The sequence below is a fragment of the Zeugodacus cucurbitae genome, chromosome 2, assembly GCF_028554725.1.
Source record: "Zeugodacus cucurbitae isolate PBARC_wt_2022May chromosome 2, idZeuCucr1.2, whole genome shotgun sequence".
In the NCBI taxonomy this organism is placed as follows: domain Eukaryota; kingdom Metazoa; phylum Arthropoda; class Insecta; order Diptera; family Tephritidae; genus Zeugodacus; species Zeugodacus cucurbitae.
Window position 1 is genome coordinate 71455613 of NC_071667.1, and position 21038 is coordinate 71476650.

A 21038-nucleotide genomic window follows, 5' to 3' on the forward strand; every position below is an offset into this window, starting at 1 on the left:
TATAAAGCGGTTGTTATGAACTTTTAATCAAGGCTTAAGTAATCGCTACAACTTCAACATTGTCTTGACGACAGGAATCACCTTCATGTTTGAAACCCCATACGTTGTTTAATCTAATGGCCACCCAGCATTAAAATATTCACAAAAAGGAAAAATATAAATCCAAAAGTTGTTATCTACGCAGACTGTCTAGGAAATAAAAAAAAAAAAAAAAAACACAATAATTGTTTAAACTTTAAAGAAATGTTTCTTAACATTAATCATGTAACCGAGATGAGAATTCTTAGACGGATATATGTAGTTATGCAAAGACGGCTCTTTCCGATTTTCTCCGCATTTCCGTTGAACTATAATACGTTGCATCTGTTCCCATGGAAACTGATGATGGATTTCGATTTCCGCTTAAATTAAGCGATATAAAATGATTGACCTTTCAACCAAGGCTTAAGGTAATCGCTGGAACAACAACATTGCCTTCATGGTGGACACTTTCACGGAATCGGCTGCCAGTTGGACTCCTTATCGAGGTTAATCTAATGACTACCCAACACAATAATGTTCCCAAAAAAAGAAATAATAAATAAAGTTGTTTCGTATTTCATATTTATGAGCTTTAATAGGTATTTTAAAAACCATTTGTTCATACAAACATAAAAATAGAAAAATCTTACAATATTTACAAAATATTTGCTTTTTGTTGCTGGCTAATTAGTTAATGTTATATTTAGACGATTTTTTTTATATTTTTAAATATTTTGTATGCTTTATGCTGAAATTTGTTTCGTTAAAAATTGAAATATGCATGTTTTTTGCAATGTGCTTTTCTTCAAAATATGATTGCGGTATTGTGATAGTTGGGGTTGTGTTTCTGTATATGTGTAGTGTAGTGTAGGATAAAGTTGTTTTGTATGGTTTTATTGGTGAGTCGTGCCGAATTTGTTGCAAATGCTTATAATTAATATACAAATACAGTACGGCAATGGTAAAAAGCGCTACGTAGTAGTACATACATAAAAACGGCTCCTTACAATTTCTAATGCGATCTTTAAGTTTATAAATAATTATGATTTAGTTAAAATCAGCATATAATAATAATACAAATAAAATAAGTCGGTACATGGAAAAGATAATGGCATGAGATATTTAGGTATAGCTTGGATATGAATAAAAATATAAAATAGCAATGAATATATGTATGTATGTATATAAAGACATCAGTACATTGCAGCGCTAATATTTTTTTATGTTATTATCAAAGTTTATGGTCAAGCTGTGGAACGAACTATAAAAAGAAATTAGCGTGCTTAGTAATATTGTGAGCGGGAGATATAATGTGAAATAGCATGAAATACCCACACACACACACGTCGAAAATATTCTGTAAAATAACTTCACCGAAGAAAATATAGTAAAAAGTCATATCGAGGCAAAGCAAATGCAAAATATTTAGAATACTAATAATTAAAATTATAATTTTTTTTATATTCCTATCCTATGAATAATGAAGTGCACTTGAACTTAAATTTCATTTTTGCGATTTAGTTTATTTGCATGTCGATTAAAGTTAAACTCTTTTTAATCGGAAGACAATTTTTTTTGTCGCGCTGGCAGTGGACAATATCAAAATAAAGAATTATTTTAGAAATGCAAACAGCCAAAACAATTTTCCTTTTAGAAAAATACTTATATAGTTTAGGGATTGGTTAGAAAATGCTTAGAAATGCAGAGAAGCGGTTGCGCGGGAAACGAAGCAAAAAAAAAAAGCAAAAAAAATTATGATTAAATGAGCATATAAATTGTGCTCAGATATTAAACACTCAGTATTATATTAGTTTTAAACTGAAAAAAATATCGGGCTAGTAATAGTGCACCAAAATGATAAAGTGAGTGTGTATGAGTTTTTCGCGTTTTTTGGGGTGTCATTGTGAAGAAGTGCTTTTACAACATTATACAATTGAGAGTACACCAAACACAGAATTTTGGTAAAGGGGACGGTGAGACATCGCTGATATAATCTACATGGTATTGTAAGCAGCTGTATTGAAGCTCTGTTTTGGTAACGTTAGCCTGCTGAGTGGATGCGTGCGGCCATGCTGTTGCAAACGACGCTGATGATGTTGTTGTTGCTGCTGCTGTTGTTGTGGTGGCTGTTGCGTATTGTCTCCTAATGGCGTCTGAGAATTATTACTATGTGACGATTGTGGTGCTTTTGCTGGTGCAGGCGGTGGCCTACTATCACTATATTCGTGTGACAAGCGACTGCCAATGACGCCGCCACCGCCACCGCCACCAGTTCTACTGCTGCCCATCGACATAGTTTTGTGCGACGCATTACCACCACTTTCATAATAGGAATGACGGCGGGGTTTCGAATGACCGATGGAAGTAGCAAGGGACGCAAGTGTTGTTGGTACTGAACATGAGGAGGAGGATGAAGGAGATGATGAGGACATATTTGAAGATATCGGGTTAGCGCCCACTTGACATTCATTCTTGTTTGTGGGCACGAGCGCAGTAGGCGTTTGGTATTTATGCACCAGCACCTTAACGTTGCGATCAACATAAGGGTCAGACATGCTCGACGAAGACGACGTAGATGAAGAAGACGATGCTACTGACATTGTCGTTGATGCAGTAGAGGCGGGCGTATATATCGACTGTGTTGTAGTGTTTATAGTGCTTGTGATATTAGAGGACATGTCAACAATTTCAGCAGCTATTTCACTCTCACACAGTGGCGCTGTGTTGAGACTATGTGTTGTAGAAGCTGTTGATGAAATTGCTGCAGTCAATGTTGCGATTTGTGGATTGTGTTGGCGGGCTTGATGTGGTTCTATATGCTGCGCTACTGGTGAAGAAGGCAATGAGTGATGACCTTTCTTCGCAGGCAACACTGCAGTTTGTACTTGTAATACGTTTCCACTGCCAGCGGTGCCACCACTATTACCACTGCCCGCTTTCGCCTCAAAACTTTTTTTGAGTATTTGCACAGAACCGGAGATACGTTGATCAGCAGTGTTGGATCCACTGCCAATATTTTCGCGCATTAACACTGCATCCTCATCTTCATCCACGCCGGGTATTACAGTTGTGACGTTGTCCGATACGGGTGGTAACATATTTTTATTTTCTATATCGGATATTGTGTACGATTCAGGAGCGGAGGAAGCCGAAAATAAGTCATTATTGAGCGGTCGGCTTCCGTCGCTCCGACGCATAACCATCTGGCATGCCAATACGTCTGCAACAGCATTGCTACTGCCTGTAGAAGGCGTCGTAACGCCGGGCACAATTTCAACGCTATTGCAGCGATATGGAGGACAGCGAGTGCGTGTCGAACTAGCAGCTGAAGCGCTTCGAAACAAATTAATTGCACCTTTGGCAATGCGCTTTGCACTGTTAGCTACTGTGGTTTCATCCGTCAAACGCTCACCATTTTCTGAACACAATTTCTTCAGTGTATGACTGTTGCCAGCGCTTCCGCATTGTTCCAATTTCTGTTTAGTGCGTTTCACCGTGCCCACATGGTGTTGATGCTGATATTGCATCGGTCCACTCTGGTAATTTTGTGTGACAGTCTTATTGCTCTTATTGATGTTAAGTTCATGTATTTGCCCCTCGAGTATTGCCCCGCCGCCATACTGACAAGAGTTTCGATTGCTGTCGTATGCTGACCAGGAACTATTTCGTACTGGTACAGCGCCTCTCGTGTCTCCTGAACCCCAGGAGGCATGCCGTGAGGGCAAATCCCGATGCCTATGGGTACGAGTTATCACTCGCTCCTCAAATGTTGTAGTCGTCGAAGATGCGACGCTCGATGAGATCGAATCAATACTGCTATTAGAGCCCAATTTGCTGGTACCACAACTGCTGGCACTCGTACCGGCACCCAGAACGTTGAGACGATCTAAAACTATACCGCCGCTTCTGCTGCCGCCGCTCAAGTCACTTGTACCACTGATCGCAGTCCACGACTGAGTTTTGCGGCTATGACGTCTGTTGTCCACTTTGAATTGCTGCGCCTTTATAGGCTCAGTTGGGGATGCATCCATTGCGTTACTTGCAATATCGTCAGATACATTGGCGGTTTCAGGACACATATTCGATTTATTGTGTACAATTCCCTCATCGCCACCCCCAATCTCTGCAGCCGTTTTCAAGTTGGATGTCTGTGTAATGAGTTTTGCAGACGATGTCCAAACGGGACTGTGCTCAGTTTGAATTGTGCCCTCGCCGCCATAACAAGGCAACATTTCCACACGTGTTACTGCTGTGCCAGTATCGTGCGATACCGATCGACCGAATTGCAAGTTAAGCGATCTACGATCGTCTGCCGTCTTGCGTATATTCGTATGTGTCTCCAGATCCTTCACACGAGTGCGTACCGAAGCTATTTGCTGTTTCTGTTTCTTTTGTTGTAGCTGATGTTGTGAAACCGTTGTTGGTGGCGGCGGCGGTGGAGGTGGCGGTGGTTGTACATTCTTTTGTATGTGGCGCACTTGATTTTGTGTAACACTATAATTTTCACCGTTACTTCCGGGAAAGCGCATATTCTTCGGCTCCTCTGCCACACTACGCTCCGGTGTTAGATTTTCCAACGATTGACTCTGCTGTTTAATTACTACTGTTATGTGTGGCACGTGTGGCACCGCCTGCGGTGATGTGCTACTGGACCGACGCACCAGGCGACGTTGCTTCGCTTCATTTGTGCCACCACTATTAATGGCGGCTGAAACTTTAGATCGTCCAACACTTTTGCCACTCAAAATGTCGCCATCGGTACATGCCGCAACGTTATCACCACAGCTAACATCGTCATGGCCTCCGGTTGTCTTCGATTTCGATTGATTAAGCGCCTGTATGAGTGGTGTGGGCTCACTGCCAGGCAGAAGACGCGCGTCTTTTGTGCTTTTCAAATTCGTCTCACTCTTACTGCGCTGCAGTTTCTCTTTATTCTTCATGGCATCCAACATGCCGCGGTATGTTTCCAATTGATTGAGGAAATTTTTATTCGGTTTTATGCAGTTGCGACGCTCTTTAACGTGTTGCAGTGCATGCTTGAATTCCCAGTTATATGCCTTCATGGCGTAGGCGATTACCACAGATGCCGATCGGCTGACACCCATTTTACAGTGGACCAGTACTTTAGAGCCTTCCGATTTGGCACGAGTTATGTAACGAAATGTGTTGTCCCAGTGTTTCAACAAATTCGTTTTCTCATCATCATATACTCTTACATTAAAGTAATCAAATACACCTGGGAAGAAATTGTCGATCTCCCGAGTTACGTTAAGAATATGGCGTATACTGTTAGAAAAATAGATTAATATTGAAAAGGTTACTATAAAAATAAAAAGTAAAATACCCATTTTTTTGCAACTCTTCCAAATTGCTGGCATTCCATTCCGAACCAAGATAGACATGATCGAAAATCTCTGTTGGGGCATCCATCTGACCAAGTATGGTCAACATTTCTGCATCGATAAAGGACTTGAACTCGCCTAAATCCATATCAAGCAGTTCTTCAAGTCGACCACGTATATATTTTGAGGTAACCTCATCTAAATCCACTGACATCATAATTTCCTTCAACTTCATTTTTATAACACTTTCCGTTTCCTCCTTTGCTGTTGGTCTATAATAGATATATAAACATAGCATTATTACTCTCTGCATATATTGATTTGCAAATCTTATTCAATCTACTTGTTTCTTATGGCATCTGGCGAAGGAGGACGTCGGCTTTCTATTGAATCCATTGCATTCCACTCATTCAGGCAAGACTGCTCCGACTCGATATGGCTATCATAATCAGATGTCCAATCGTGCGATGGACCACGCGGATAAAAATTATTCTCACGAGCCTTTTGCGATACTTTATGTAATGTTTGTAATGCGGACCTTGAAAATAAAAATTGAATAAGATTAGTTGAATTGTATTTTGAAGACCTTCAAACATTAACTTACCACATAGCTTGCACAGAAACAGGCTTGAAAATATGTGTTTTACCATAAACTGACACGCTAAAACCACTAATCAAATAAGAATTACACAATTAATAGAAAAGCTAATTAAATTAAATAAATTTGGTTGGCTTACCCATCGCCATCGAGATGTATTGTGGTATCGGCAAGTATGGGCAATACTAGTCCAATTGTGGTACGCTCATTACAGTCAATGCCCAATAGACAGGATTCTTCGACACCATCCTCGCATGCTTTACTATCGCCTGAGGCACTGATCTTTTCTGCTGTATCACTTTTCATGCTCTGCCGTTGAGTTGCTTTCGTAGATATAGATGCGTTGGAGTATTGCTTCTCTTGTGCATCCGTCGACTCCTCACCGCCACTACTTGACTCCGTTTGTGACTGTTGCTGTTGTGGCGTACGCTTAATACTATCCGTTGACGATTGACGCATAGTAACGATATTCGCCGATGCTATGACGTTGCTCGCTTTAGTCGAATTATGTCGCATTATTTTAGTTTTTCGATCGGTGGTTGTGGGGCGGTAACAACAACGTGATACAATCACAAGATACCTTGTGCGATTCGGACGTTGGGATTCTAATTTAACAGCCTATTTGGTTGAAAAAAAGGATTTTAATTATTTCTATGACCATAATCTCTAATAATTGCGTAATTTACCATCTTCAAGGTTTCCTCCGGGTAAAGTAGATCAATCATTGATTGTAAGTGTTGTTGTATATCAGAATTATTACTTTGTGTGCTATTAGTAGATTTTGCCGAATCTGTACTTGCGCGACGTTCATTGGTTTTCGCTGGAACATCTTTAAGAGCAAGACCCAATGCAGTATCCTTAACCGCAAAAAAACATTCGCTACAAGAAATGTGAAATGATGCATAACTATGAAATAAATAGTTGCAATTTATGTATTACCTCTTTTCAGATCTATTGCCTTCATCATCCTCAGTTTCTCCCTCCTGTAAATAAAATATTATTTTAGTATGTGTTTGTAGAAAATAATTTTTATGAAGGTTATATAAGATTTTGTTGATGCATATTTTTTGTTGGGGACTACTTATGCTTTGTTAATTAATATCTATAATATATCCTATAATTTAAATTCAGTGACATTTGCAATGTATTTAGTATTTACAGTCCGTATTCAATAAAAGGAAAACTAATAAAAATATTTAGCAAACAAATAAGAGTCGGAAATTGTATAAAACATAGATTATTTTTTTCATTCATAATTCAAAACATTTGCTTCTTACAATAATATCAATAGATAACCCTATTATAATAGCTGGGCAGTAAAATGTGTGACTCATAACAAACCCCTATGATAAGCAAGACTTAAAACTGCCATCATTGATAACAATCAGTGATGCCATAACAACCAAATAATTGCAACCAAACAAGGAAACTTATTTAGCAATGTGGAATAACAACACGTAAACATACGTACATGTAGATATGTATGTATATATACAAACAAAATATTTGATATGAGGAAAAACAAAGAGACCATTCATGGAGTATACCAAAATATTGCAATGCTATTAATGTTGTCGATCTAAAATGTAAATTTATGTATATATGTATGTATGTATGTACATGCACATTTATATTTCACATATAAACTTGTATATGCATATATTCGTAATAGCATTGATGTGCACGTCTGCGTCTGTTCGGAACAAGGTCAAGAAAATTGTGGGCTGAAAATATATTTTCTTAGAATATTATGTTAAATACACACAAATGTTTACATACATATATGCATATACAATATACATATATAATATATGCGTCAAAATTTAGTGTAATTACAACAAGCACTGTCTAGTAAGCTACTATTCTTAAAGGTGGCCTTTCATTAGATATTTTAATTGTCATGTAATTAAACACACTCCGACGGGAAGTACCCACGTCATCGAAAGGACACATTTTTATGTTCTGTTGTTAAACAAATATTACAAAAAAAACACAATCATTAACAATTACAACGGGCCGCATGCACCATCAAACTGAGATCAGCATTTTGAAAATACTAAATACAAAACAAAAGTAAAGAAATAAAAGCAAAACAAAAGCCGATATAAACATATACTAAAGAAGAAACGGCAATGTTTAGACGGATGATCACGACGTCGAAGTCAACGCCAACTACTACACCATTGGTCACATATGAAAAAAGTGAACAATTTGGCATTCGCGCAACGCACTTTTCCTTTTTTGCACATTTCGGTATGATTATAGCGACAATAAAATGGCAACGAGGAAATATGTAACAAAAGAAACATCAGCAAACTACAAACATAGGCACCATGCAAAAAAAAAAAAAACGACCAACCTACGATCAAGTAACATCATTAAAATCAGTAGGCTTTTTATATTTTTTTCTGTTTCCCATAATTGCCTCTTACTATTATTGTCTTCACTTTTTTCATTTCTACTAAATTTAAGGAGGTGGTATTTTCGTAATATAATTTCCTGCAAAGGGAGTCGATGTGTTTTTACGTCTCCTCCCCTTGAACATATACAGAAGAAAATTATTTTAGTCACTGCACTTCACTTATGTATGTACATATCTATGGATAACATCAAAAGAATTTTAACAAAATGCATGTTATTTCACTAAACAATAACTCTGTACTGAATTCACTGGTTTTTAACAAATAAAAGGGAGTGGAAAATGTTTTCCATCTTTTTACAGTCGCTCCCTTTGTGGGGACACACAAACTCACCGAGCCACATTGAGGCGGCGAACCAGTAACACTCGGCGATCGCTGCACGGTCACCAATGCCATGCTCATTTGGCGGAGTTTCCTACGTTTTTCGCCACTAGAACTTTTCATAAATTCATTTTTAAATACTTATGATCACTATAACTATTTGCACAACGCACGACAATTGCAATAATTACGGCTGACTACAAATATACAAAAAAATTGACCTGTCAGTTTGCTGTCAGTTGTATGTGAATATTGTCAAGTTGGCAATACTTGCTACGGTTATCGATTTTCGTTAAATCGAAAGACGCAAAACTTTGCTACAGCTGTTATAATAAAATAAAAATACACAAGTTATTGCATTTGCGTAATAATGTGTATCGTATTTTATAAACAAGTATAATTGTAAAATTTTAGTCAAATATAACTATAGTTTAAAACAATAATGTACAATAACAACTGCTGTATCAAGAAATTATTGCCTTAAGGGGTGGCATTGTTTTTGCTATTTGCTTTTGTTTATATTCCGCATAGTTTACACCAGTAGATGGCGCTCATTTAATTTTATTTTGCTCTTTGCGCTAGTTTCGTAAATATTGAATCCAGTAAACACACAAACATATGATTTCACATATTTTTTTATTAAATTGCAAATTCTAGCAGAAGTTAATACATTTTTATATTATCTTCATATACAAATAATATTTTTACAGTGATTTATTGTAAGTAAAATTAATATTGTGTATTTTAAGTGTTTTATTCATTGTGCACATTAAATTTTCTACGTTGACTATTTGTCTACGGTTTCATTAGTTCATTGTTTCGAAGGTCAACTTGCCGTGTTTGCAAAATACACTTATGCGTTTCTCTCTCTTTTCTATTGTTTAAAAAAAGAATTATATAAAAACCATAATGTCGATAATAATCGAAGACGAACAAATGAATAATCTGCGGATGTTGCCTCGGATAGTGCTGATAGCCTGTGGTTCCTTCAGTCCACCGACGCCAATGCATTTTCGCATGTTCGGTAAGATTGCAAAGTAGTGAAATAAAATAATAGTCTAATATATTTTTATTTTCTTTATCAACTTAGAAATAGCGCGTGACTATTTCAAAACACAAGGCACACATAACGTCGTTGGTGGCATCGTTTCACCCACACATGATTCCTATCAGAAGAAAGGTCTCGTTGCTGGTACACATCGTTTTGCTATGTTGAAATTAGCATTGCAATCGTCAACATGGATAAAGGTAATAGTATTTTTACTTTTGCTGCTTCTACTATATATTTTATATTACTTATACTTTTTATTTCATCACTCTTAAGCCTTCTGACTGGGAAATCCAACAAACGGAATGGTCACGCACACTCTCCGTTCTACAGTACCATCAAAACCATATGAATAACTATATCAACTCACCACTAGAGAGTGACATGAATGGCACTCTACCGGGTTGGATGCCTTCCGGTTTGCGTGAGCGTCAAGATGGTGTGCAATTGAAATTGTTGTGTGGCGCTGATTTACTAGAATCATTTGCAGTACCTGGCTTATGGGCAGAAAAAGATGTATGCATATTTGCAATATATTTAAGGCATTTCATATTGAATTACATCTTTTTTCATATTTAGATTGAAGATATTGTAGGCAATCATGGCCTGGTGGTAATCACACGTTTTGGTGCTAATCCGGAAAAATTCATTTTCGAGTCAGATTTGTTGACTAAATATCAGGTATGATTTTATCGTTAATTTTTTAGTTGTGATTGCTAATATTGAAATATTTCTGTTTGTTTTTCAAAGAAAAATATTACATTAATAACGAATTGGGTACCGAATGAAGTTAGTTCTACCATGATACGACGTCTCATTTCACGCGATCAGTCAGTGAAATATTTGCTTGATGATCGAGTTATTGACTATATACATATGCAAGGACTATTCAATTGTAAAACGTAAGTTATATACATTTATATAAATATTTCCTGCATGTATATTTACTTAAATATTCGAACAGTTTATAAATTTGGTTGATATATTCATAAAAACAGCAAAAAGATAGATTATTTCTATATAGTGATTTCATTAAAGCTAAAATCCAATTTCAAAACTTCAAAAGTCGCACGAAAATTTATTGATTTGCGATAATTAATTAAAAATTCTTTGAAAACATTTCAAATTTTTTTTACTCCATATATATGTCTATATATACATATATATTTTTGGCCTTAAGTTTCGTAAAATACGTGACTTTTATGATCCTTTGACTCATATTAAAATGTTGCATGAACCATGCGGATACGTACGGTGATTTTATCATTTGGTCCCTCCTTCAATTCATTAAAATATATTCGAAGTCTAATATCATTACATCAACTGAAATAACCCATATTAATAGTAGTCAGTCATCTAAAAAGTATTGAATTGAAAACGTTTTGTTTATTCTTGCCTTCTCTTGGGTCCACTGAGTTTTAGGTGACATAATACAACCGTAAATCTAGCTCTTCCTAATAACAACACTCCGCCTTATAATAAACAAAATTTCAAAAGCAGTTTCATGCGAGTAAAAATCGCTGAAACAACACGACAGCCCGTCACAATTAAATGGAAACTAATAATGGAGAGTGAGTTGATATTATTATGCATTAAATAAAATTTTAAAATTTTGTTTGTCTTTGAATCTGTTAATATAATGTTAATATAATGTAATTAACTAACTGCATGCTAAATAAATTTTATATCTTTCTATATCATTTGTAAACATACTTACATGCATTCATATGTACTGATGAGGCATAAAATGTAATATTTTCTGAATTCTAACTTTCGCGGCTAATCTATATATACTTTATTTATGCCTTGTCAGCACATATTAGTATGCTTGTATGTTTATGTAACTGAGTTAGTATTTGTAAAATCATTGTGCGCATCCAAATGTAAACAAACATGCCTCATTTAATGTACATACATATGAGTATATCAGTTGATAAGTATGTATATTACGGCGAAATATATAAAATTAGTCAAAAGTCATAACAACTATTTCTACAACATATATACATATATGTAGAGCTTCCTATATAGTCTAACTAAAAATTCAACATATTTTTTGTGACTAACAGTTTTAATACTCGCAAGCTTTTTATTATAAATTAAAAATCTTTTATTTCTTTACTTATGCTGCTCTATGTGGTTAGTAAGTATATGATTGGACTAAAACGTTTAACACCATACCCACAAAAATATAATAATTTCTATTTAAATCGTGTTAATACTAATCCCAGCTCATCCGTCAATAATTCGCCAAGTGATGACGAAGATGACGCCGATGAGCCGTCGCAGACTGTGCATATGGATCAGAGCGATTATTCGATTAAAAATTTTTTGAACAGTTTCACTTTAGATAATCGTAAGCCGTCCAGCATTCAACAGGTCTTTTGTTGTGGTGACAATGAGAATAACGCCGCAGCCAAGAAATTGCTACCAAGTCGTAATGGGCCAGGACAAGTGGTGCAGGTGGTGACGTCCGAGAAGGGCGGTACGAAAGTGACAACGGAGCTACAACGTGCTGGCAGCGGATGGGATGAGGTGAATATGGAATGGAAATAAAAAAATATTTTTTTTTTTTAATTAAAAGATATATTTTTGAAATATTTTTTATTAAAAAAAAAAAAAACAAAATAATAAGATATATTTTTTGTTATAATAAGTAAATTGCTATTTTTCTATATTATTCCAGTCCGATGCCAAAAAGCAGAAGACAGATGCGGTGAATGTTTAAATACATTGCTCGAGAGTTCCTGTTAGCGAATAGAAGACATCTGTGTAGTGATGCAACCGACAAAAAAAAAAAAAAAAAAAATGGCTGTAAAAGTATATTGTAAAATTTTAGTGCTTGCTGAAAGTGAAAAATATTCAAATAGTTTATACTTGCTTACGCTTATCTGAAATGTATCTTCTTATATGTGTACGTGTTATGTTTGCCTGTAAATTGGTGTTGTTGCAAATGCCATTATTTGTGTGTTAAAACGAGATTTAAAATATGAACGCAAAGAAAATTGATATTTCCCCAATTTAAGAATTTAAAAACGCTTATTTTCCTAGGCATAAAATAGTCTATTTGTAAATGTGCACAGCATATCATAATTCCGAATTTTTTCACGCTAAATACACCAAAAAATAGTATACATAGATATTAATATACGACTATATATTAAAACATAAAATCACACGCTTAAAAATTGTAAAATAAACCACTATGCTAAGCGCAAGGCATGCCACGGACAAAAAAAATATAAATAAATAAAAAAATAAAAAATAAAATAAATAAAAATAAATGAAAAACCAAGAAACCCAAAATCCCAAAACAGTTTTGTTATGCTCCGGTATTTAGCGCAAAGCATATTGTCGATTGTCGATGGCTGCTTCGATACACCGCGCGAGAACAAATAATTAAACAATTGCTGTTTAATTGCTTTTTAACAATGATAGCCGAGCGCTACTCAAGCGTTATTGTAGCATCGGATCACTTGTGGCACTATCTAGACACATTGGTGACAAATCGATTTTCTGCTCCTCTTAATGTTGGTCGACTTTGCATTTGAGCATTTGTTCCACATGACAGCAATAAATCAATGCTTACCGATAATAGATTTGCAAAATACAAACAAACATACAAACATACCGCAAATAATCGAATACATATAATATCAAATCAAATATAAAAAGTTAAAGCGGTGGTAACCCAGTTTATAAGCCATTTAAGAAAAACGAAAACTTTTGTTAAGCGCTCTCCTTGTTTTGCAGAAGTTGGCGAAAGTTTCTGAAGGTCGCCAAACAAATTAGAACATTTCACTGTTTTATTCGCCATGTGAATTGTCACTCATCAAAAGTAAAATGCTCCAATGGAATATAATCTCTAATGTGATTATGAGTGTAAGCTCGTTTGTTGACAGCGCGTAAGAGTGCAATGACATTGCAAACTTTGTGTGAAGAGAATGATAGATGATGGAGTGTTGAATAGAATTGGTTTATCAAGGGCTTCCCTGTATTAATATGGAAATGTATGTGTGTATATTCGGTAACATTGAGTTGCTCTCTAGCTTCACCTACGTATTTACACCTCAATAAGCATATGCAGACATATGTGGTGTATTCAGAAAATAACGGGAATTGTGAAATTTAAAGGGTTGGGAGAGACCAATTAACAATATTTTTTTTATTATTTTGATATACATACATGCCTCTGAAGTACGAAGTCTATTTTAAAGACGACAACATTAATGTTGACAAATGAATTTTTTTTTCAAAAAAACAAAAATTCCCGTTATTTTTTGAACACACCTCACATGGATGGATAAGCACCTAACAGTAAAAAATATTAAAAAATGCATAATAAAGTTGTTGTTGTTATAGTGGATTTGGAAAATAAAAGCCTCAAAAGGATTGAGTGTGCTCAATTTTGATGACAGTTCATTTAAAGGCTAAAAAATGTCAAAATATATTAAATATAGAACATTTTTTTGGAAAGTTTGATAAATGGAATCTTCGGTTTTGGATTTTTGATGTTATCAAAATTTCGATGTTATATTCTTGCCAATATTGAAGAAGTCGTTCTGGATATCAAATCCCTGTAGAAGTTTGTTGATACTACAAAACTTCAGGTTCAGCCAATTAATACTTATTTGTCTATAAAAAGTTGTAGTAAGGAAATATTGGCGAGGCCGTTAGGAACTAACATTAGAGAATCAAGGTAATAATTGCTTTTGACGAAAATTATATATGTTATATAGAGTATCCGACAAAATTATGGATACCCCACCACATTTTTTACTATTATTTGAATATTTCTTGATTTGAATTTGCCATAAAGTGTTATCAAATGCTGCCAAGTTTTTGTAAAATACTAATTTGGAGTAATGGGAGCATGATTTAATTAAAAAATACGAAACACAGTCAAAAAGTTTGACGAAAGAGTCATGAGAGGCTCCAAAGTAAGTACATCCAAGGCACCATTAAATGCGGATGTGAAAATTTTTTTGTTTGGGGTTCCGTAGCTACAGTAGTCTATCAAATCTGGTATTAATCGAATGCAAATGTCGGGAGAGTCCTACGGAGTGATGCTGAGTACAAATTTAGAGTTCTCAGCACAAAAAATGGACTTAGAAGATAACTCTATATACAAGCAGGACAATGAGCCCAAACACAAGTCGGGTTACGAAAGAATGTTTCGATCAAAAATCGATAGAGCACCAACTGTGGCCTGTCAAAACCTCTGAGTTAAATCCTTTTAAGTATGAATAACAATATTTGAATGATAAGCTCGTCCGATATTCTTGTCGTTTCAATAATTGAGATATTTTAAATAGATTGAAGGACTCCTGGGAAAAAATACCACAATAAATTTTTCTGAACTTGGTAGACAGCATGTCTCAAAGTTTTTTGGCGGTAATTAACGCTAAGGGTGCCAACACTAAATATTAAAGCTCTATTTAGAAGCTAACCTTATAATATATAGGGGTATCCTTACTTTTGTCGTTGTTAAATATTTGTATTTTTCAGATGATCGCGCAAAATAGAAAAACAATCAAAGCGATAAATTTCACTGCTTATACCTCGAGGAATTTCAGCCCAACAATTTTTTTTTTCGGAGGCCTTCTAGATAATCACCAGGTATTAAGTTGAAATCGAACAATGCTTTTAAAGTCAACATAGCCTATAATAAATGAAAATCGGTTAATAAGGGGCATGTTGTCAACATCACCACTCAAGTCATATATGATATCACTATAATAATGCAATAATGCCAGAGTGTTATTGACCTTTGCGTTAGTTCTGTTCGATGTTAACTATTATTTCTACATTCTTGTAGAAGTACTTACACATAGTAAGTATATAGTACACTAGACCAACGCTCACCACTGCTGGAGGATCAAATTTCTTGCACCACCACTAAGCGCTGACTCGTCGCTGGGTCGGGCGAATTCACCACAATTGTACATGAATAGTTTGAGGGAATATGTTCATATAAATATGTTAATATGTATAACGGTAATGCATTGCAAATATTATGTAGACTGACTGCAATTTTCTAATACAAACTAGGCTTCAGTTGCTTGCCTTAACTTAAACCGCGCAGTTGCATTGCTCCAAAACCGTGTATTCGCTATGAGAAAATATTTAAGAATAAATTCAAATTTCAAAATAAACGGTATTTTAGCTTAAAATACATACACTGTTGTAAACAATGTTCTTCAAGCGTCGTCAAAAGCCTGCATTGCGACCGTCGCGTGCATATTTTCACTCCAATGAGCCGCCGTCCATCCAGTCACACAATGATCAGCGGCCGTTTTTGTCGCGTGCACGCTTCAGCGCACTGCCACATTTACAGAAAATCGAAGAAAAGGAGAATTTAACACTACTCATTGCCGTGTTGTATGTCGTCGATTTATTTGGTGTGCTCCCGTTAATAACACTCCCGGCTCTGCTGGTGCAATTAGGTGTTCTGGGCATACCTTTGGTCCTATCCGTTATAGTGCTACAAATATACACTTCGTTTTTACTCAGCCGATGTTGGATAATGGCCGAGTCCTTCGATCCGTCGATATCGCAAAAGAGCAGGTGAGTTCATTAAATAACAACAATAACTTCGACTTGAAGCGCTCCGAATTCGGATAACCACTCAAAAAACCTGATCTAATAGAATAGACAGATAATGAAATATATAACGGAATACCGATAGAGACAGCAAACGACGCCATATTTTTTCGCTCTTTTGACATTTCTCTTCAGTAAGATTTGCTATTTCATCGTGGAAATATATACGATCCAACAACGAGTCAAAATTATTAAAATTTACTACCGAAATTCGGAGTCAGTTACTTCAACTTTAAGAGCACTACCTCCAAGTTATGGTCAGACAAATCGAGTTCCTTACATAATGGTTTATTGATATCCCAAACCGTTTGTAGGACTGTTTTTGAAAACCCCTTTAGAGCTCAGACCCAGTTTTTTCAAAATATTTTAATCAATCGACAGGACCATCTAAATGTTAGCCGCCGACATTCCCCGGGTCGTATGAGTAACTTCATTCTAAATTTTTTTTGGTATTTACTATCCGAACGGCTGAAAATGATATAAGACGGATATAAATTATACTTATATATCACAGTGATCAGCTTGACGAATGGATCTCAGAAACATTGACTAATACGATATCTTTACAGAAACCGGCTTTCTTGGCCGAAGTTTAATTATTTAGAGAACTTTATAAGCTAATAACAAGAACAATTTTTAATCAAAATGTTGTTTTCCTTCACAGATATCCCTATGCGGCAATTGCCGATTTGGCATACGGACCCTGCCTGAGCCTGTTCGTGCGTATCTTGTTGGATATTAGCATATTTGCCACTGCCATACCAAGCCTACTGATAGCAGCACAGAATCTGGAGCTTGTTGGCGAGCGCATAACGGACAATCGGTTTTCCTTCTCTTTTTGCTACTGGGTTATTATAATTGGAATATTTTGCTGTCCGCTGATGTGGTTGCGCAGTCCCAAACATATGCGGTAAGAAGCAATAATGCGTGAACAAATCATTACATTTGATGGCGCAAGCATGCGTACATACTCGGGAGCTATCGGGTCTGATAAATAGAACGTATTATTCGCTTGCATTCCATATTCACAGATATATCGTATGTATATGTATGAACTATGTTTGTTATTGCTTCTGCTTGTAGGGGACTGACGATTGTCTCGCTTGTTGTACTCGTTGTAATTGTGACTCTTTTGTGGTTTTGCCTTTTCGCATCCGCACCGCTGGGCAAACCCTTCGAAGGCGTTAGCTTAGGTATGCTTGCAGCTATTTACTTATGTAAGACTTCATACATAATCTGTTTTGTTTATTTGCATATTTTCCTTCTTAGAATTGCCTTCGTTCTTGGCCCTGCTGAATGGTTATAGCGTTTTGGCTTTCCAGTTTGACATCCATCCGATGTTACTCACCTTGCAAATCGATATGCAGCAGAAGTCTCAAGTTTATTGGGCCGCCTTCAGTGGTATCACAAGTGAGTTCTGTTATATATTGTATATATATACATTAGGGTGGACCTAAGGGTAAAATAACTGTGTATTTTCTAACTAATCGTCCAGATTGTCATTACCACGGTTAACAAGAAAGGAAAGGCTAAGTTCGGGTGCAACCGAACATTTTATACTCTCGCAATTGATTTAGAGATTTACCTATATTTTCGGTGAAAAATTACCCTTAGGCACTGAGTTCGTCATGTTTGATATCAGGGGCCTTGAAAAGTCATGGTTCGATTTTGATAATTTTTCCACAAGGGATGTCACAGCTCAAGTACTGTATCTGTGTAAAGTTTTATTTCGCTATCTTTATCGGTTCCTTATGTATACATTATAAAGTGAACGAATCAGAAGGATTCAAAATTGAGTTATGTGGGAAGTAGGCGTATTTGTGAACCGATTTCGCCCATATTCCACCAGTGTCATCAGGGGGTGAAGAAAATATTATATACCGAATTTCATTCAAATCTGTCGAGTAGTTCTTGAGATATGGTTTTTGACCCATAAGTGGGCGACGCCACACCCATTTTCCATTTTGTAAAAAAATCTCAGTGCAGCTTCCTTCTGCCATTTCTTATGTAAAATTTGGTGTTTCTGACGTTTCTCGTTAGTGATTTAACGCACTTTTAGTCATTTTCAACCTAACCTTTGTATGATAGGTGGGCGTGGTTATTATCCGATTTCTTTCATTTTTGGACTGTGTAAGGAAATGGCTAAAAGAAACGACTGCAGAAAGTTTGGTTTAAATAGCTTTATTGATTTGCAAGATATATACATAAAATCTATTTGGAGGCGGGGTCACGCCCACTTTTCCAAAAAAATTACATCCAAATGTGCTCCTCCCAAATGGGATCCTATGTTCCAAATTTTATTTTCATAACTTTATTTATGGCTTAGTTATAGCTCTTTATATGTTTTTGGTTATCGCCATTTTGTGGGCGTGGCAGTGGTCCGATTCCGCCCATCTTCGAACTTAACCTTCTTATGGTGCCAAGGAACACGTGTTCCAAGTTTCATTAAGATATCTCAATTTTTACTCAAGTTACAGCTTGCACGGACGGACAGACGGACGGACGGACGGACGGACAGACAGACATCCGGATTTGAACTTTACTCGCCACCCTGATCACTTTGGTATATATAACCCTATATCTAACTCGTTTAGTTTTGGGACTTACAAACAACCGTTATGTGGACAAAACTATAATACTCTCTTAGCAACTTTTGTTGCGAGAGTATACAAATATGGCTTTGGGGACAGTTGAGGTCCGAAGTTTATATCGTTCTTAATCAAAATCGTCAAAACAGACGATTGCTATAGTCAAATATATCGATTTTAGAAATAAAAGTGAAAATGAAATGATTTTTTTGATTCTTAAAAAGGAATCTAAACGGAACTGACGATATGACTCGAAGGGAGTCCAAAGTGCGTAATGTAACGTAATGTGGAGGTTGAACATTTTTTCCTACACATGAGATCGACTTAATGTACATACAGTAGAACTCCAATTATCCGAATTAATGGGGACCGAGACCCATTCGGATAATCAAATATTCGGATAATCGGATTTTTTTTTTAATTGCCATTGGAGTGAATAAAAGCTACGTTTTGATATTACACTATTTTTTTATTGAATTAAATGAAAGAAACATGAAATTTTCACATGTTTTAAATATAAATAAAATGTACTTATGTACAAGTTTAGAAATAAAAATCATTGTTTTTTAAACATCTCCGTCAATGTAAGCTGTTTTCGCGGGGGGAAGTCAGTGTAGGCAGAACGGCAAGTTAAGACAAGTCAAGTCAAGACTTGACGCGCAAACACTGGCTTCGCGGGGGAAGAATAATAGTAATAATAGCGCACTTAGACTTTTTTTGGACAATTTTTTGTGATTCGGATAATCGGCGATTCGGATAGTCGGAGTTCGGATAATTGGAGTTCTACTGTAATTCAATCGGCTACTTAAATTTTTATATATTCTTTGGGCAAGATGATATCCAAACAACGATATAGTATTGGATTTATAGAGAAAATTAGCATACCTTAACCTATTTCCTTATTAGCTTATTTATAAAGTCAACGGGGTTATAAAGTACATTAAGTAACTCTTAGTTAGATTTAGAGGATCCGGCTTTAATTCTTCGAACAAATTTTAATCAAATTCATTAAAATTTGTTTAATTATTTTGATTTATTGTTTATATCATCTGTTCTTATTACAGTAACCTGTACCATAGCCATCTTCGGCTCCATTATTGCGGTATATAAATTCGGCACAATGATCGCGGATAATCTCTTGGAGACATTGCCGAAGAGTGTACCATTATATATACTGCTCATACTTATGGCATTGCAGTTGTGTTTCTCAATTATTGTCGGTAGTTCAGCGATGTTTTTACAAATCGAAAACTATCTGAAAATCAATGAAGGTGATAACATCTCTTATAAAAGAATATATAAAATACATATATTATTCCTCATATTTCCAAAGCCTTCTCATGGAAACGCGTTGCGCTGCGCTCCACCGTTGTCGGCCTTGAAGTACTCATAGCCGAATTTGTGCCCAGTTTTGATGTGCTCATGGACATTGTAGGCGGCACAATTGTGGCGCCATTGGTCTTTATACTACCACCGCTGCTATATCGACGCATCAGTCAAATGGAGAGAACTCATCAGCGCGTTGCAACCGAGTCTTCATATGGCAGCATACCACTCGATTTGAACTACGAGCCTGTGCACTCGGATATGGAACAGCTATTGATGTTGGAGCAGCAACAGCGCAGTGGTGTGGCGCTTTCATGGCGTTTGAGACTCCATAAATATTGGTTACAAATTGCAAAATATTGGCATCGTCTGAAATGCGATTTGACGTTGTCACTGTCGGTGTTGCTGTTCGGGGTAGCGGCCACCATAATTTCCACTTATTTGAATATATTTAATATTACGGATCTATTCCGATACGAGGCCACATGTTTTTTTAATATGACAAAAGATATTGTGAAAACTCAGAAACATTAGTGGTTCCATAAAATAAAATTTTAAAATTAATTTTGTTAGTGTAAAAATGGTCTTACAGCCGGTTTCACGAAACAAATTTAAGTGAAAAATAATAAATTTCAGTTTCACCATTTGATTTAATTTTTATTTAAACGGTCACGCTTTGCCATTTAAATATTATTTAAATAGTGTCATATGTAACCATGGTTACGCTTTTCTATCAGCTGAATTCCCATTTGTTTACCATTTTGACAAAGA

The 21038-nt window shown here is 35.9% G+C and overlaps 3 protein-coding genes across 6 annotated transcripts; 2 read left to right on the plus strand and 1 right to left on the minus strand.

Annotated features, from left to right (window-relative positions):
* Positions 1-882: 882 nt before the first annotated feature.
* LOC105209170 (protein phosphatase Slingshot) lies at positions 883-8940 on the minus strand. Of its 2 annotated transcripts, none has more exons than XM_011179435.3 (8): positions 8715-8940; positions 6901-6944; positions 6648-6840; positions 6101-6579; positions 5968-6033; positions 5707-5901; positions 5366-5635; positions 883-5307 (listed from the first exon to the last, which is right to left on the minus strand). In XM_011179435.3, exons 1-8 carry the CDS (start codon positions 8823-8825, stop codon positions 2016-2018), a joined length of 4650 nt encoding a protein of 1549 aa, XP_011177737.1. In that variant the 5' UTR covers positions 8826-8940; the 3' UTR covers positions 883-2015. The 2 variants fall into 2 exon arrangements, with proteins under 2 accessions (XP_011177737.1, XP_054085680.1); XM_054229705.1 differs by lacking the exon at positions 8715-8940 and adding an exon at positions 8394-8664.
* Positions 8941-9266: 326 nt separating this feature from the next.
* On the plus strand, positions 9267-12517 carry LOC105209171 (nicotinamide/nicotinic acid mononucleotide adenylyltransferase 1). 3 transcript variants are annotated; one of them, XM_011179437.3, is made up of 8 exons: positions 9267-9421; positions 9594-9726; positions 9793-9950; positions 10027-10266; positions 10330-10431; positions 10501-10652; positions 12090-12285; positions 12437-12517. In XM_011179437.3, the coding sequence occupies exons 2-8, from the start codon at positions 9612-9614 to the stop codon at positions 12476-12478; spliced, it is 1005 nt and encodes a 334-aa protein (XP_011177739.2). In that variant the 5' UTR covers positions 9267-9421; positions 9594-9611; the 3' UTR covers positions 12479-12517. The 3 variants fall into 3 exon arrangements, with proteins under 3 accessions (XP_011177739.2, XP_011177741.2, XP_054085718.1); XM_011179439.3 differs by lacking the exons at positions 12090-12285; positions 12437-12517 and adding an exon at positions 11173-11313; XM_054229743.1 differs by lacking the exon at positions 9267-9421 and having other exon boundaries at positions 9517-9726.
* A 3024-nt stretch (positions 12518-15541) lies between these two features.
* Positions 15542-20816, plus strand: At3g01760 (uncharacterized). The gene is made up of 6 exons (XM_054229731.1): positions 15542-16317; positions 17018-17263; positions 17437-17546; positions 17623-17763; positions 20006-20212; positions 20275-20816. The coding sequence occupies exons 1-6, from the start codon at positions 15944-15946 to the stop codon at positions 20799-20801; spliced, it is 1605 nt and encodes a 534-aa protein (XP_054085706.1). The 5' UTR covers positions 15542-15943; the 3' UTR covers positions 20802-20816.
* Positions 20817-21038: the final 222 nt, after the last annotated feature.

Excerpts from the sequence above, each read along its gene's own strand:
- At3g01760 (XM_054229731.1), top strand. The coding sequence starts at position 15,944 with ATGTTCTTCAAGCGTCGTCAAAAGCCTGCATTGCGACCGTCGCGTGCA. Across the intron at positions 16,318-17,017 it reads TCGATATCGCAAAAGAGCAG|ATATCCCTATGCGGCAATTG; the intron begins GTGAGTTCATTA and ends TTTCCTTCACAG. Across the intron at positions 17,547-17,622 it reads CTTCGAAGGCGTTAGCTTAG|AATTGCCTTCGTTCTTGGCC; the intron begins GTATGCTTGCAG and ends TTTCCTTCTTAG.
- LOC105209171 (XM_011179437.3), top strand. The coding sequence starts at position 9,612 with ATGTCGATAATAATCGAAGACGAACAAATGAATAATCTGCGGATGTTG. Across the intron at positions 9,951-10,026 it reads AATCGTCAACATGGATAAAG|CCTTCTGACTGGGAAATCCA; the intron begins GTAATAGTATTT and ends ATCACTCTTAAG. Across the intron at positions 10,432-10,500 it reads ATTTGTTGACTAAATATCAG|AAAAATATTACATTAATAAC; the intron begins GTATGATTTTAT and ends TGTTTTTCAAAG.
- LOC105209170 (XM_011179435.3), bottom strand. The coding sequence starts at position 8,825 with ATGAAAAGTTCTAGTGGCGAAAAACGTAGGAAACTCCGCCAAATGAGC. Across the intron at positions 6,945-8,714 it reads CGCCGCCTCAATGTGGCTCG|GAGGGAGAAACTGAGGATGA; the intron begins GTGAGTTTGTGT and ends TTTTATTTACAG. Across the intron at positions 5,308-5,365 it reads GAAGAGTTGCAAAAAAATGG|TATACGCCATATTCTTAACG; the intron begins GTATTTTACTTT and ends TTTTTCTAACAG.